At 36.2% G+C, this 16596-nt stretch overlaps 1 protein-coding gene across 4 annotated transcripts in view; it reads right to left on the bottom strand.

Moving 5' to 3' along the window:
• Cntn3 (contactin 3) overlaps positions 1-16596 on the bottom strand; it is a 443276-nt gene that overhangs the window by 24694 nt on the left and 401986 nt on the right. For all 4 annotated transcript variants that reach the window (XM_004651504.2, XM_045133940.1, XM_045133938.1 and 1 more), the window contains 3 exons: positions 15594-15828; positions 11846-11961; positions 2458-2650 (listed from right to left, as the gene is read on the bottom strand). In XM_004651504.2, coding sequence (XP_004651561.2) covers positions 2458-2650; positions 11846-11961; positions 15594-15828 — 544 coding nt within the window. The remainder of the gene's footprint in view (positions 1-2457; positions 2651-11845; positions 11962-15593; positions 15829-16596) is intronic.

Genomic DNA, 16596 nt, shown 5'->3' with positions numbered 1-16596 from the left:
CCAAGAGGGCCTATACCTATTAAATTCTCTATACAAAAACTAAGGGTTATCCCATTTGTCTGATGCTAACTTTACTCTCCATTGGAAAATTTTCTTCTCTTTTACAGATAGACACAGATGCCAAGGAGAGAACCAACCCATCATACCTCAAAAGGGCCCCAGCTGAGACTAAGAATAATTGGCGAAACAAGCAAGGTTGCTGTTTTCTTGGTGAACTGGGTACCAGCACAAGGGTGAAGGAGTTTAACACAGAGAACTATCAACTCCTACCAAATCAGATATCCAGAGATACAGAGGCCCCCAACACCTCATCACTGAAGCAGAACAAAAATGAACCTAACATGGCTCAGGGGAATTTTGTGGAAGAGGGGGCAGAAAGAATGTCAGAGCCACATGTTGGGTCATGATACACAGAGACATTTCTCCTACCCATAACTGTGGGCTAACTCCACAATGCATGACTCATATACCTCAATAAGGATGGAGCAGGGGGAGGGGGTAGGCCATGGATGAGCCTAACAATAGTATCAACTTGACTGCATTCACTGAGTACAAAACTTATTAATAAAAAAAAATAAATTTAAAAATATTTTATTCACTGTGCATTATTAAGATATTTTGCGAATGTCTGATACATCTCTTTTTTCTGTCTTCCCAGTACTCCAAGTTCCTCACAGGTGCTCTATGATGTCACACTAGTAACTAATCACATCCAATTTTATTTCAAAAAAATGAGCCACGTCAACTTATATGTATGTATGTATGTATGTATGTATGTATGGTATGTATGTATGTATGTATGTATGTATATGAAACCATCATAATTTTTGACTTTTTGACTGTTTCTGGCTTTGAACACATGCCTAATGAGAGTAGGTAGGTAGGTAGGTAGATAGATAGATAGATAGATAGAGAGAGAGAGAGAGAGAGATATAGGTATAGTTTAGATATGGTTGTGGTAGATAAATTTATAGATATAGATATACTTAAGCCTTACTAATCAAGAATTGTTATGAAGGAGCCAAATTCACTTAATGAAAAGTTGTAAATACAGAATATTTTCAGTGTGTTCATTTCCAACCCAACACATGGTGGTCTAATAGCTACTAACTGTTACATGTAAGAGACTAGGTCATTCTTGCCCTAATACTTAGAAAAGAATGATATTAAGCCACTGCATTAGCTAAGTACTTACAAGTGGATGGTACTAAAGGGATAAAAAATGTTCTGTTGTTCAACTTCTATTCAGCCATGTGAATTATTCTGATAAGCTGAGAGTTATAGGTTTTTTTGCAGAAATAATACAAAGATCAACACGCAGATATCTCTAGTCAAATTAATACTGGTTAAGTTCTAGAATAGTATGATTATGCCATATATATGTCATATATATATGTATGTATTTACCTAGCAATCTGTGTGCTATCCAGTCTTATTCAATTTTATATTAATAGTGTTCTTTGCAATTTTAGACAATAAGTTGATTGTCTATTATTTCAACTAAATTTGGAAATTATATATGCAAACATAAATGCCTTAATGAAAGTGGCAACCAAACAAATTAATTGTATCACTTCTACTCAAAACCAATTAAGCACACATGTGATGAAATAAATTATGAAAATAGGTTAAGAAAAATTTATGTGAAAGTAACAAGTATCAGTGTGCTAATATTACCTAATCTCTTTATTCTTTACATACCATGTTTAGCATAAAAATAAGGGAAAAATGAAACATTTGCTCAATTACTTTTATGCCATGATGACAATGAAAATAATAGTGATGATTCAAACTTCAATGGTGCGTTGTGAGAAAGTAGCAATGCAATATATGATTATATGTACAACTAATTCAGTTTAACTAAAATATTTGTGGGGCAGTGAAAATGTAAATCAGTGAATTTGTTATAGGCTACTTCAATTATAACTCATTATTAGAGCTCATGAGTTTACCTACAGCTAACAAAGACATCTTGAAAGACAACATAATTATGTTAGATTTTAAGGGAAACATTTTCATGTAGATATGTTCTGATTAAAACCTTTTACTTTGTATCATTATCTTTTAAACAATGTACGAAAGAAGAATAAGAGAAAGGAGAAAAAAACACAATCCCTGTTCTTTGTAGTATAAACCTATCCATTCTTGTCACTAATACTCAAGAGGAATAAAATTTATGAAACTAGACCCAAACACATTTTGCAGAAATCTGAATTCATTGAACTTAGCCTGCATATTAAGATTATCCAAAGTTCACAGGGAGGATCTACTTAAAGATTTAGGGATCTCACAAAGACAAGAATATGGGAGGCTCTGGGTTTGCAAGCCTGTGGCAGCAGGTTTGAAATATTCACTAGGGTTTCTAACTTGAGTTATCCGTTCAAAATGATAAAGGAGTTTATCATTTGAACATAAACTCTTTTCCTTAACATTCAAAAACAATGAGAATGTACATACGAGTTTTCTTGGTGGTTGCATTAACTGTAGCGCTGAAGGGACCAGCACCTGCACTGTTGTAAGCCCGGACAGCTGTGTAATAGGCCAGGTTGCTCCTCAGCTCTCTTAGCCTGGCTGATGTCTCATTTCCTGCCACTTTCACTTTGCTAGATGACTCTTCTTCTTCTCCTCCTCCATTATGCCAGTACCGCACCTGGAAAACAGCAGACAGAAGAAATACAGTGGCTACACAAAGTACTGATTGTTTTGAAACTCAGTGACTTCAACTGAAATGAGTGCTGTTATTTATTTTCTTTATTTAATCAATATTCTCAGAGGATCTATTATGTGCCACGTGCTGCATGAGATTGTGGCGCAGTATTACACACACAGAAATGGAAATATAGGAGGATATAGTAATAAACATGTAAACAAACAAACAAAAAAATTATGAGAACTGTGTCACTAGAGGATAGGACATCAAGTGGACAAACGATGGAGAAATCTATGTATCTAACATCAAGCAGCTCCTCTTTCTCAATCAGGTGTAGGATGCTGGCATCCATTCCTGAACTCCAAGGGACACTGGAGGTTTAATTACGAACAGTGAACACTGCATACATTGTTAGGTTTAGATGACTCCAAATGATGAGATACTTTTATCTGTGTTTGAGAGAATTGTCTAGTTATTTGCTAAGAATGACATATAATCAATAATTATAATAAGATGTTATAGACTGAAAATATGTGGTCTGAGATATAGCATAGGCTGGGGAGCACCACATTCATCTGAGTTATAATCTACATTTAGTACAACAGTAGAGGGATGGAAGAATTAGTGATTCAATCAAGACAAATTTTTGTTCTTGTTAGTTTGAAATTCACTCATGATTTTTCTGATTCATCAAATATTTTCAGTATAAATTTCCAAAGAAAGTATTATGTAGGAGATTGATCTAAATAGGAAATAAAAGTAATTCATAATTGCTGTGTAAAACCTATTTTTATAAATTCATTTATGGAAGGTACTTGAAAGTTCTAGATAGGAATGTTTTAAAATACTTTAACCAATCTCCAAGTATCATATGTAGGAACAATTTATGTTTAGGTCTTGTTTGCTAAGAGGTATTAGAAATATTTTGACACAGAGAAAATATCTGCCAAATTTGAACATGATGCTAGTACATAGAAAGATAATATAATTTTCTTAAATAACTCTATAAAGATGAGTAAATATACATATAACTGAAATAAAAGGTCATAAGTAATATTACCAATTTTCTATAAACATTCCTGTGTATTTTATAAAATTTAATAAAATCCCTCTATATGAGACTTATGGGATGGAAAGATAGCTTAGCAGTTAAAGATGCTTGCTTGCAAAGTCTGGTGGTAGTACTCATATAAAGCCACATGCACAAAGTGGTACATGGGTCTGAAATTCGTTTGCAATAACAGGAGGCACTGCGATGTTCATTCTCTCTCTCCCACTCCCTCTCACACCACACATACTTTGTTTGAATATGTGTGTGTGTGTGTGTGTGTGGAGGGAGGGAGAGAGAGAGAGAGAGAGAGAGAGAGAGAGAGAGAGAGAGAGAGAGAGAGAGAGACTTGCTTTGCTTTTTTGGTAATAAAGATTGGAAACTAGAATCTTCTACATCTAAGTATTCCCCCACTAAGCTATGTATTCCCAATCCTCTTTTTATTTTATAATTTTAATCAGATTTCACTACTTTGCCCAGGTGGGCCTAAATAGACTATGCAGCCCAATCAGGCCTTGAAATTGTGATCCTTCTGCCTCAGCTCTCTGAATAGCTGGGATTATAGGCTCAGCCCATCATTTTTGGCTTTGAGATCATTTTAACAAGGTAGAAAATCCAAGAAAAAAATAAGTAAATCCATTTCCCTGAGTTATGTTCTGGATTTAAGTAGCACTAGCACTCCTACTATGAGAGCAGAATATCGCTGTAGCATGTGTGAACTTCTGTGCACAGCCTCACTACTTGGATGAGAAGAAGATGAGTCTGAGGTGAAGGAGCAAACTTTGGAAATGTAATCATGCAGAAAAGAGCCTACAAAGTTGAAAGAACATACATGGGGAGAGACACAAATATTATAAAGCAAATGATGGTTAGCAAATGGTTAGTAGGTGAAGGGCTATGGTGCACTGACATAGACTGAAAATGGGTATTTTTGTGATGTCCAAGTGTATTATAAACAGGTCTAAATCCACTATGGAAGAACAAGTGTGAAGATTATAGCAAGATTTGAAAAAAATAAGCATATTTTTTAATCCTGAAAAGTATAATTATGAATGAATAATTATCAATAATAACTAAGCTAGACTAATGGTAGAAGGTTAACTTGATTAGCTTTCAGAACACAGCCCAGAAAAATTAACCCAAGCACTCACAAGGCAGAGGTAGGAAGACTGCTGTGAGTTTGAGGCCAGTCTGGAACTAGAGTAAATTCCTGGTCACTCTGAGCTACAGTGTGTCTCTGTATTGACAAAACAAGACAAAACAAAACAACAGAAATAGTAAAGAAAGTTAAGTTAAGAAATAGGGAGGCTAGAATGAACACTTCCAATGAGAGTTCCCAAAATATAAAGAGATAGCAATTCTGAAAGGGTACTAGGGTAAGAATTTTCTAGAACTGAGGAAACCAGCATTTTCATATTGTAATTCACTCTGAAAAATAGCAGGCAAACTTGTATAAATGAGAAGGTAACTGAGAGTGAACTGTGGTTCTCAAGAATTTTCCATCACTAGAAAACAGAGAGTTGTAGACAGCTGGAAGCAAAAGGGATGTTTCATACTGGAGGCAGGGGCCTGCCTGCCTCTTCTCTGAGTCCTACTACTGACTACAAAGTGTGTATATCCACAAGTCCCCCTGCACCAAGTTTTCACTTCCCACTGTTTCAGCAGCCCCCAGTAAACCATGGGCAAGGAACGTTAGTACAACACAATAAGATATTTTAAGGAATAACAAGAGGATATGTTCACACAGTGTTTATTTTAACATATATGTGTTTTATTACTAATTTTTGTTAATCTTTTTATTGTACTTAAATTATACATCAGACATTATTACACATGGTTTCAGCATCCCCTGGGGTTCTTAGAGGGTATTTTCAACAGAGAACACAGCACTATCACACACTGTTGTATTATTAAATGTCTTGAACAAACACCATTTAAAAAATGCCTCCCTCTTTCCTACTGCAGAAATCCACTAGGTAGGCATTTACATTCTAACTCTCTGTGCCCCTGTAAAACACAGGTGCTGTAATTTCCTGATGAGATGATATAATTTTTTCTTCTGAATCATAAAACCATGCTGCAAGTCAGTGCACTTTTATCTAGTTAAGTAAACAGAGGCAAATTTGATGAATGTCAAATTTAAGAATGTTATCTCTATTTTTGTGAGTAATTTTGTTATTCTTCCAAAATAATGCTTCTGCTATGAGCAGTCCTTAATATTATTGCAGCAGATATTTCATTTAATTTAATCATAAAATGAAATGCAATTTATACAAATATTGTATTAAAGATTGTTTGCCTTTACTTGGCCATTAAAGAACGGGTATAAATCAGTGATATTCTTTCAATAAACTGAAGTAATTATGGGTGTGCTTACAGATTTTCAGTGAAAAGAATATTGTAATTGAGTTGTTACACTGGAAACATTGAAGTGAACAGAAGGCATACAAAAATGCATGTAGACATCATTTAGGAAAATGAACCTAGTTTTATCTTCTACTTGGACACTCTCCTGTCATCCCTATGAGTCTCCTGATTTACGTCCATACAGGAGTACTGCACACTGTTAATGTCTTTTCATTTCATTCAGCCAAGATGAGGCAGTAGATGGAAGTGCTGACTCATGATTTGATGGTTTGCATGAAACATGGTATCACCTGGGCATCAAGGGTCACCTCACAGCTCACCTGCCAAAAGGCAGACTTTCACATACAGGGGAATCCCACTTATTCCTCACCAATCTTCAATATCATGGACTCTCTCCCACAGAACAGCTCCTCTACCCTCTTCCACACTCTCCATTTTTTTTTCAATTGAATGCATTTTGCTTGCTTTATGTTTATGCAAATACATTACAATTTTCAGTATCCAATTTCCTATGTGTATCCAACACCTGCTAGACAGAGTCAATTCTTTGCCTGATAAGGGAAAATTAGAGCTAAGGCGTATACCTTTGCTGCCCTGGAATTTTCATATTTTCAAGGAGAAGGTAGTTAAGTATCTGACATCTTTTTCCATTCAAATGAAAATGTTAGGAGCTAAACATGTTCTGTGCAGTTGTTTGAAACGGGATGAAGGTATCATGGAGTTCTAGTTAAAATATGTGGTTCTGTTTTGTTAAAGGAGTTGTGTTAAAATATGTGATTATATTCTCTGTCAAATGTTAAGAATATCTATTGATATCTCTCTAAATGTGCTGCTCTGTGTTATTTCAGAAGTGGAAGGCTGTTAAATTATTTATCAAAGATATTCTTCCTAGGTTTATTCTTTAAATTTTATAAAACATATAAAATGATCATGCAGTAATTATACATACTTATGGTTTATAACATGATAGTTCAATGTCTGCATTTACTATGTATTGACCAGATCAAGGTAATTAGCATTTCTATCTCCTCAAAAGTTCTTTTTGTTTAGACATTATCAGCTTCTCTCTTCTACTTATCCATAAAAATCTATAATATGCATCAAGTGCTATAGCTTCTTTCAAAACACAGAATTTCTTTATAGAAAATGACAGCATATACCATGCAAAAATTGAGCTGTTTTCTTTCTGGGCACCTAATCTCCATGAACCTAATGGCTTCTGGCTTTTGTTTATAATGTCTCTCTTGTTCCTATTCAAAGGGGCACCAGAAAAGATCTGAGACTGAATGTAACTGCTTAGCAGATGAAGTAAATTGGAGCCCAGGGAATTGTACTCCTCAACTAGTGCTTGGTCAAATCAAAAAGAAAATTAGGCTAGATGCTAATGATGATGTGAGCTCAGCATGCCACGCAGCACATGCTCACCCTTACTGAGATGAGAGGAAGGAGGGAGCCACTAATGAGTGGAAAGCCAGCATAGAAACTACAACACAAAACTTAGCCACATGACTGACAGATAATTACTCGGCTAAGTCATTTATTGTTCTGGATTAAGTTTTGAATCATTGCTAAAACTAAGAAAAGACATACTTTTGTGAGGATAGGATTACGTAATTTATTTTTAAGCTTTTCTCAATTAGGTCTTATTTTCTCTTAGCTTCATTCCTTTGTCTTTATGTTTACCGACCATTTGAGGAACAATTTTTTCAAATTTATTTTTATTAGTTATGGACATACTTAGTATGTAAACCACATGTTGGCACCATCCTTTCCTTCAACCCTGCCCCTTTTCTGAAAGGGCCCTCCTCATAAGAGATTCAGGTCATTCATTGTGGGTGCAACAGTTCATTATGGGAGGGAGGCAATGTCTCTGTGCATAATGTCCCAACTTGTGGCTCTGAAAATCTTTCTACCCCCATCTTCCACAAATTTCCCTGAACCATGTGGAGTGCATTACAATTGAGGAATATTTTCAACTAGACATAACATTCAGACCTTCTGTTTGCTACTCTGAATAAATATGCAAAACGTAATGCATTCCACCTGATAACTCATGCTATGTCCCATTATTTCACCATGCTTATCCTATTTGCCTCTTACCACATCAATACAAGCAGCAGCCACTGAGGTCACACAGTGGATGCTGGAAAGTGTTCCTATACTATTTCCTTGGTTTCTAACTCTTTTCTTCTTTTAATGAAGCCTTAGCCAAAAAGACCAGTATTTAAATGAATAGAATTGAAGCTGCAAGAGTCTTTGGACCACTTTGCCAAAGGCTACTTTATCTCACTTAATTCTCAGAAGAGGCTCTGAGTTTTTGGCTTCTATCTGTTTTAACTGAACTGTGCAGAACTTTAGGAACATGCTAAAGGACATTCATGTCTGAGACAGCACATATGCTTGCTGTGCATGTAGAAAGTTCTGCTCTGAGCAACTGGAAAACACTGTGAACATACAGACATTTTCTGTTCCTTGAAGGGGGACTAACTACTAACTACCATAATAGGTTTGGCTGCAGGGAAATGGTGTCGATTAACTCAATAAATATGGTAGTGCTACCAGAATTACTTTTCTCTTTTTCATCCAAAGGCTCCTTTTTGACATTAAATAATTTCACTTTCAAGTAGAATGTCCTTGTTTTGAAGACTCTAGAAGCATAAATTTATATATTAAAAATCAGTATCTACACACCCCAATGCAAATAGTCCTCAGTAATTGATAATATTATGATACCTTATAAATCTACACTTTTCCCCATATACACTCTCTCACTTACTTCTCTTAACTATGGCACAAGGTACAGCCATGTCAGAAATCTTTAACCTAAATATTTTTATTAAAGCCAAAGGAACTTCTGCTTGGTATGCAAGCATGTTTCCTGAGAGTGTCAAACTTACTCATTTATTTTCTTTAACTAAATTTGGCCTAAAATTGAATCCTAATAGGAAATTCAACCACAAAAACTCTTGGGTTCTCTTCTCAAAGCTGTGACAGTGTACATTTTATTGTTTTTAACTTTTTATTGACTAGCTCCAAACATATACAGAACAAGAATAGATCACATTATTCATGTAAACACACTTCATTTTTGGTTTTCCCATATTTGCATGTTTTTCTTCTCACCATTCTAACATCCTTATATTCTCTAAACTTTGGAAATAAAGCTAGATAAGAAATAACATCTCGGGCTGGAGAGATGGCTTAGCGGTTAAGCGCTTGCCTGTGAAGCCTAAGGACCCCGGTTCGAGGCTCGGTTCCCCAGGTCCCACGTTAGCCAGATGCACAAGGGGGCGCACGCGTCTGGAGTTCGTTTGCAGAGGCTGGAAGCCCTGGCGCGCCCATTCTCTCTCTCTCCTTCTATCTGTCTTTCTCTCTGTGTCTGTCGCTCTCAAATAAATAAATAAAAAAATGAACAAAAAATATTAAAAAAAAAAAAAAAGAAATAACATCTCCATCACACCTTCCAAGGCTCTGGGTCTAATGAGGAAGAGGTGGTGGAAAGAATGTAAGAGCCAAAGGAAGGGTAGGACTCCTTACAATGCACTCCCTCCAGATATAAAATGGCCTCGATATCTATGACCTCACAGTGCCTGACACTACCTACACAAGACCATCATAAGAAGAAGGAAAGATCATGACATCAAAATAAAAGAGAGACTGATTGAGATGGGGAGGGGATATGATGGAGAATTGAACTTCAAAGGGGAAAAGAGGGGGAGGGGGGTATTACCATGGAATATTTTTATAATCATAGGAAATGTTTAAAAAATTGAGAAAATGAAATAAAAATAAATAAATAAAATAAAAGAAAGAAAGTGGCTGTGCCTGGCAGCTTTTCTGGGAAAATTTCTACAATCTCTTTTGAATGAAGAGAGCTTAGCATTGAGTATTTCCTTTGGAGCATTTACTAGGGCAAATAGATAGATTACTCTCTTAAAAATCCTCCTGAGGCCTGGCCTCTACCCATTTACTGCTTACTTTCACGAGTCATAAATTACATGAAACATACAACCTATCTCACCTGGTTCCTTCATCTGAATGCAGTTTTCTACCACAGCCAGTAAGGAAGTGGACAAACAAGGACTTGCTCTGGGACTGGCCTTAGACACACGGTTTACAGCTGTGCACCTCTTCCAGGGCACTTCGCTTTACAGTCAGTACCAGCCCACAGCTTACATCCTGTGTCAGGAAAGGGGTGATACATTCACTTTGCTTTTTCTGGCCTCCTTTGAGGTACCACTCACTTTGCTTTGCTGCATTGCTGTCTGCATTCAAATTTTCTTTTCTTAACGGTGCTTGAATTTGTTTCCATTTCAAGACCTGTGTTTCTCATATTCAACTGTTCAAGAAGGTGTTTGCTTGCAAATACTTAGAAAAAAAATATCTATTACCAAATGCATCTACATGCTTTCCTTCAGCAGTCTGTGGAGTATACCTTTAATAATAAGGCCAGGCAACTCTGGGTAAGAGGCTCATGGTCTAGACTTTGAGCATCATGGCTCTGCTGCTTGAACTTTCCCTATTTCACTTGTTAATATTTATTTAACTGGATGCTTGTTTGGTAACAAGGAACTGAAACTCAAAGCTGTTCAAATACTAAGGAAAATAACTGAAAAGGGCAAAGCAAGCAATAAAGAACATAGCCAGGTGACTTGAGAATTGGGTAGGTGTCGAATAGTTTTTCTGTTTTGTTCTCTTTAAACTTCTGTGAGCCCTGGCTTTCCTTAGGCTCCATATCTACTCCATCTCATTTCACCAGCTTTGCCCACCATGCCCGTGGTGTTAGCTTGAGAGGGTGAACTAAGTCATACATCTGAAATAGTACCGCACCACCAATCATGTCTACCACCCGCCCTTCAGTATCTCAGGTAAGAACCTGATTGGCTCAGCACAGTCAGTTTTTCTAGATAGTTATCTCTGATTACTACATATAACCACCTGCAATTGTACAGGTAAATGAATATGTACATAGCTTTGTGATGTTAAGATGCCATGTAAGGCTATATTAACTGAAAATTATAAATGCAAGAGGAGTTGCCAAAGAAGATAGTGATAGGTGGGGTTTAAATCAGTAACTTTTACAGTACCATCTTTGGGTTAAAGTGTCAATTTTTTTTTTTTTAATCTCCATAGATATTCTTCCCTCATTCTCAGGGTGAAGATTTACTTACAGAATGTAGAATCTTCAAAGAAACAATTTAATGAGATTCACTATGTTGTGATTATGCTCTACCCTCAGTCTCAGGGTGAGGGTTTACCTACAGAGCATTAAAACGTCAAACTTTTATTTCATCTTGTCAGTTCTTAGCTCCATAACTCATTCTGACTTTAATTGGTCTTGAGATATTTCTTCAAATGCATAGGTCACTGCAAGCAAGATTATGCTATACACAGCTGACATCTTTAGAATGCAGAAGAATACTGCCATGTTACAAGGCCCCCCAAGCAAGACAAAATGCTAAAGGAATATGATTTCCAATGACATCATCACTGTATGAGCTTGACATTGTGGCTCAATCTCACCTTTATTTGTCACTCAATCCATTCAAAAGTTTGGCTCATAACACATAACTGCCTTTTGTATTTATGGTTTGCTCATTTTATACCCAAATAGTTATTTTCTTTCAACTCACTGTATGAAATATGTTCCCACTAATCATCATATGAAATAATATGGCAGTAAAACACTTTTAATTAAGACAGAATTCTCCCAAGGTATTGTTTGAAGAATTTTAAATGTGTAGAACATATAAATGTGAGTTAACTTTGAAAGAAATTACCTCATAGCCAAGTAAATGTCCATTGCTCAACTTCCAAGGAATGGTATTCCATGAAACTTCAATTTCTGAGGAAGACAGGCTTTGGGCAAAGACTTGAGATGGGGCTACTGTAGGCTCTGTTCAGGAACAGAAATTGAAATGCAATGATAATTTTGGTAAGTAATTTAAGGGACAATGTGAGGAGAGATAAAGGGAGAGAGAGAGAGAATGAATGGATGAATGAATGAATGTGTATTTGGATAGGTCAGAGCCTTTTGCCACTGCAAATTATCTGCAGAGTCATGTGCCACTTGTGCATCTGGTTTTATATGGGTACTGAGGAATCAAACTTGGGCCATCAGGCTTCAGAAACAAGCCCCTTTAACCACTGAGCCACATACCTAGCTCTGTGGATAACTGAGATGTGCTATATCTACACAATAGAATTCTACACAGCAGAAAGAAAAAAAAATATCACAATGAAATTTGAGGAAAAGTGGTTGAACCTGGAAAAACTCTGAAATTCTTACTCTTTAATTATTCATAATTTATTTTTAAAATTAAATTATTTTTAAGATAGGCTCTTGCTGTGTAGGCCTAGCTGACCTAATACTTTCTATGTAACAAATCAGGCTTTTTCAATTTACAACAACCCTCTTGCTTCATTTATCCCTCATTGTAATTCTGATTTTTAGAACATATTTTAATATATAACAATCTTATAGCTATTCAGTGTAATATATTTGAAATATATAGCTATTGGTTAACTGCTTAGGAAGACATGATATCATTCATAGACATAAGGTTTTCTTTGCTCAATTATTATCAACCTATATTTGCTTCCTTTGGATTTCTTTCTTCCAGTTTTCTCTTTGTTCCGTCTACACCATCTGTTATTTCACTCTTCTTCATCCACATACTATCTGCTTGGGAACTCCTATATGTACAAATGCTATTTATATTTTGTCATGACGAAGGTCAAATTCATGTCAACTTCACTTATTCATAAGTGCTAAGTGAGGACTCTTTTGAGCTTAAATCCACAGAAGGGAGAAATTTAGCTGAGATTAAATTGCAAATTCCTTTGAATGAAAAGGCAGACATGCCAGTATTATTAAACAATATTATGACTCCCTTTGTAACAGAGATTTACTCCCCTCAGAGTACATGGTTGTCAATCCCTCCACTATGACTTCCAGTTCTATGTTAAATGATCTTGCTCCCTGGCCATGGTTCAATGATGCTGAAATTCAGTTTGTGTTTAAGGATGAGAATACTAGATTCTCTTTCCAGAGCTTTTCGAGCTTAGTTTGAAGATATGAGTACTATTTGGGGGTCAATCAATCCAGTGCTGATAATCTAGAAAAGTAAGCTGTTTCTGAGCCTTAGGACTTCTTTGACTAAAGCTTTTCATGGGATGTAATGTTAAATTTTTTCTTTGACTCATTGAGATATCATATACATTTACAGAAAATCCCTAATGTTCTTCTTAGGCAAGCCAGATTTATTTCTGATATGTGAACAGAAAGCCCTTTAACTGAGTCATTAGTGAGGGTAAGAAAGATAATATGAACCAGGAAGGAAAGGAATTAAGAAAGAAGAAAAGGTCATGATTGTCTCTTTCCTTATCATTATCCACTCTCAGCCTTTGGATGCATGCATAGGCAGTGTCCAAGAACTCCCTGGTTAAATTCTAGCACTTCTCAGATGCCTGACCAGCTCTCACAATTCCTAGTAATTGTTGGAAATGGGGTCAATCTACATACATAAGGACTTTCCTTCTTAAAATACTTTTATAATACCTACACTTAAAATCCTTTTCAAAAGCTTAACTGAAAATAAACAGATAAGACTGGATGTTCCCAGTCTTTCTTAGAGAGAATTGGCATGCCAGGACCTCAGCCACTGAAATCAAACTACAGATGCTTTCACCAAATAATGCACATGTGCAACCTGGCCCTTGCGTCACCTTTGTTTCTCTGGCTTACAGGGGATCTGGAGAGAGATCAAACATGGGTCTTTAGGCTTTGCAGTCAAGCACCTTAAGTGTTAAGACATCTCTCTATTCCTAATTTTAATATGTCTTGGTTTTTCAATGTAGGGTTTCACCCTAGCTCAGGCTGACCTGGAATTCACTATATGTTCTCAGGGTGGCCTCAAACTCACAGCAATCCTCCTATCTCTGCCTCCCGAGTGCTGGGATTAAAGAAGTGCACTACCATACCCAGCTTCCTACTTTTACATTTTTAATTCAAGTTTTGAATTTTTTTTCAAGCTTAAAGTAGGGAGACACTAATATCATCTGCATGAGTCTGAGATTGGTGAAGGCCAATGTCCCCAGGTAAAATATGGATTTTATCACTTGCTAAATAGATTTTGGTAAACTTATACATCTCTTTGATTAAGCTTCCATTTCTTCTTTTTCTTAATTTTTATTAACATTTTCCATGATTACAAAATATATCCCATGGTAATTCCCTCCCTCCCCACCCCCACACTTTCTCATTTGAAATTCCATTCTCCATCATATTACCTCCCTATTACAATCATTGTAATTACATATATACAATATCAACCTATTAAGTATCCTCCTCCCTTCCTTTCTCTTCCCTTTATGTCTCCTTTTCAACTTACTGGCCTCTGCTACTAAGTATTTTCATCCTCACACAGAAGCCCAATCATCTGTAGCTAGGATCCACATATGAGGGAGAACATGTGGCGCTTGGCTTTCTGGGCCTGAGTTACCTCACCTAGTATAAAAAGAGGTTGTGCTCACACTTCATCCTTCTTTTGATAATTTAAATCAGATAGTGCTTTATATATGGTGAACATTCAGTATATGTTGTAGTTCTTTATTTTGGTGAGGGAGAATGTTATAAAAGCTATATTCAATTTGTCATCAATCTATCAAATGATAATTTTATACAGGTACTCCTAATAACAGTCTAGAAGAAAGAAACTATAGGTTTTTCAATATCTGAGTGAGCTATAAAAGAAAGGTAGAGCAATTAATTTATCAGGCTGTTCAGAGTGAAGTATGCATGTATCTACAGTAGTTTGGAGTCATCCTTTCAAGTTGCATATTGCATATCTCTTAAGTCTCATACTCATAGTTCTCATTTCCATCATGCTTTCATGCTTTTGTATTTCCTTCAGGCCACAGGAACCAGCATAAATCTCTGGATTAAGGTAGATTCAAGAGATTATTTTATTCTTACACCAAGATAAAAAAAAAAAAAGAGCTGGGCTGAAGAGATGGCTTAGCGGTTAAGCACTTGCCTGTGAAGCCAAAGGACCCTGGTCGAGGCTTGATTCCCTAGGACCCATGTTAGCCAGATGCACAAGGGGGTGCACACGTCTGGAGTTTGTTTGCAGTGGCTGGAGGCCCTGGCCCACCCATTCTCCCTCCCTCCCTATCCGCCCCTTTCTCTTTCTGTCTGTCACTCTCAAATAAATAAAACAACCAAAAATATATTTTTTAAAAAAGAGCCATACAGGTGAGGCAGTCTCATGCTCCCAGGCTGAAAATCAGGATATGTTCTTTATGAACAGATTTCACTTCTCATTAACCCTCTAACTAGCATTTGAGGCTTGTATTTCTAATCAGTTATGCTTGATCACTATGATCAGCACTTTGTATCTAACTATAATTTTTATTATTGGTCTTTCACAAACAATATTACTGAGGTCACAAAGAATTTCCAAGTATTTTTTTTTAACACAATAGATTTAATAGATTGAAAACAGTACAAAGGCATGTTTTTCTTACCTTCTTCTGCAGAGTACACTGTCATCACTGGGCTAAATGGCCCTTCCCCTTTGTTATTATAAACACCCACTTTAACTTCATATGGTGAAAATGGCACAATGCTTTCATTTCTAAAGACATATCTTGGACTATCAGGGGATGTCACTACTGTCTGGATCCAGTTGGTAACCCCAAGAGGGCGGAAAGCAACCACATATCCAAAGCCTTCACCATTCTGTAGTTCTTCAGGGACTGGCTATAAAAGAAAGTCATATTAAATCATCCTCACATTGAAGGGCAGGGCAAAAGTGAATGTAATTATCATTTGTCACCTTTTTTTAAGTCATTAGATAATAATCTATATTAAATTAAGCAGCTGGATTTTATAAAGGAGAAAAAACACCCCTAGGAGAGTCAAATCAGATGTTCTTAAATAGAATTATGCCTCATTCAAAGGTATTTGTGGTATTGAACTTGAAGTGGCTATGATTATTCAGATACTCGGGCATAATATGATGCTGAATTTCATTTCATTCAGACATATCTGCTATGTCAAGGCAAATAAAAATTATCAAATCTGTATTGTTGATCTTATGGGAAGATATCACACCTGAATAGTATGACTCAGTACAAACAAGTAAAGGAAATGTGAAGTAAATACAATGCACTAACCTCAAAGTTTCACTTAGTAACATCAAAGATTCTACTTACACTCTATCTTGAATTTATGAGTTTTATTTCTTCATCCACATCCCCAAATAATACAGAAAACTTTAGTACCTTTAAAATGTAAGCAAGTCAGTTGTATTTTTCCTAGTTATGACATAAATTGAAGGCTGAAAGGATGGCCAGGAAATATACAGAGGCTTAATTCCAGACTGGGGTTTATGGTATCAGTGGGATATAAAGGGCTACATGGGAAACTGAGTGAACAGCAAGAGCCAATTGTCAGGATTTGACTCTCATCCCAAGTTTACAAGCCAGGTGATCTTGAGCAAATTATTTATGATCTCTGTGCCTTATT

This window comes from Jaculus jaculus, chromosome 14, assembly GCF_020740685.1.
Source record: "Jaculus jaculus isolate mJacJac1 chromosome 14, mJacJac1.mat.Y.cur, whole genome shotgun sequence".
Classification (NCBI taxonomy): Eukaryota; Metazoa; Chordata; class Mammalia; order Rodentia; family Dipodidae; genus Jaculus; species Jaculus jaculus.
Note: the sequence above shows the minus strand (reverse complement) of the source record. Positions and strands in the feature narration are given on the sequence as shown.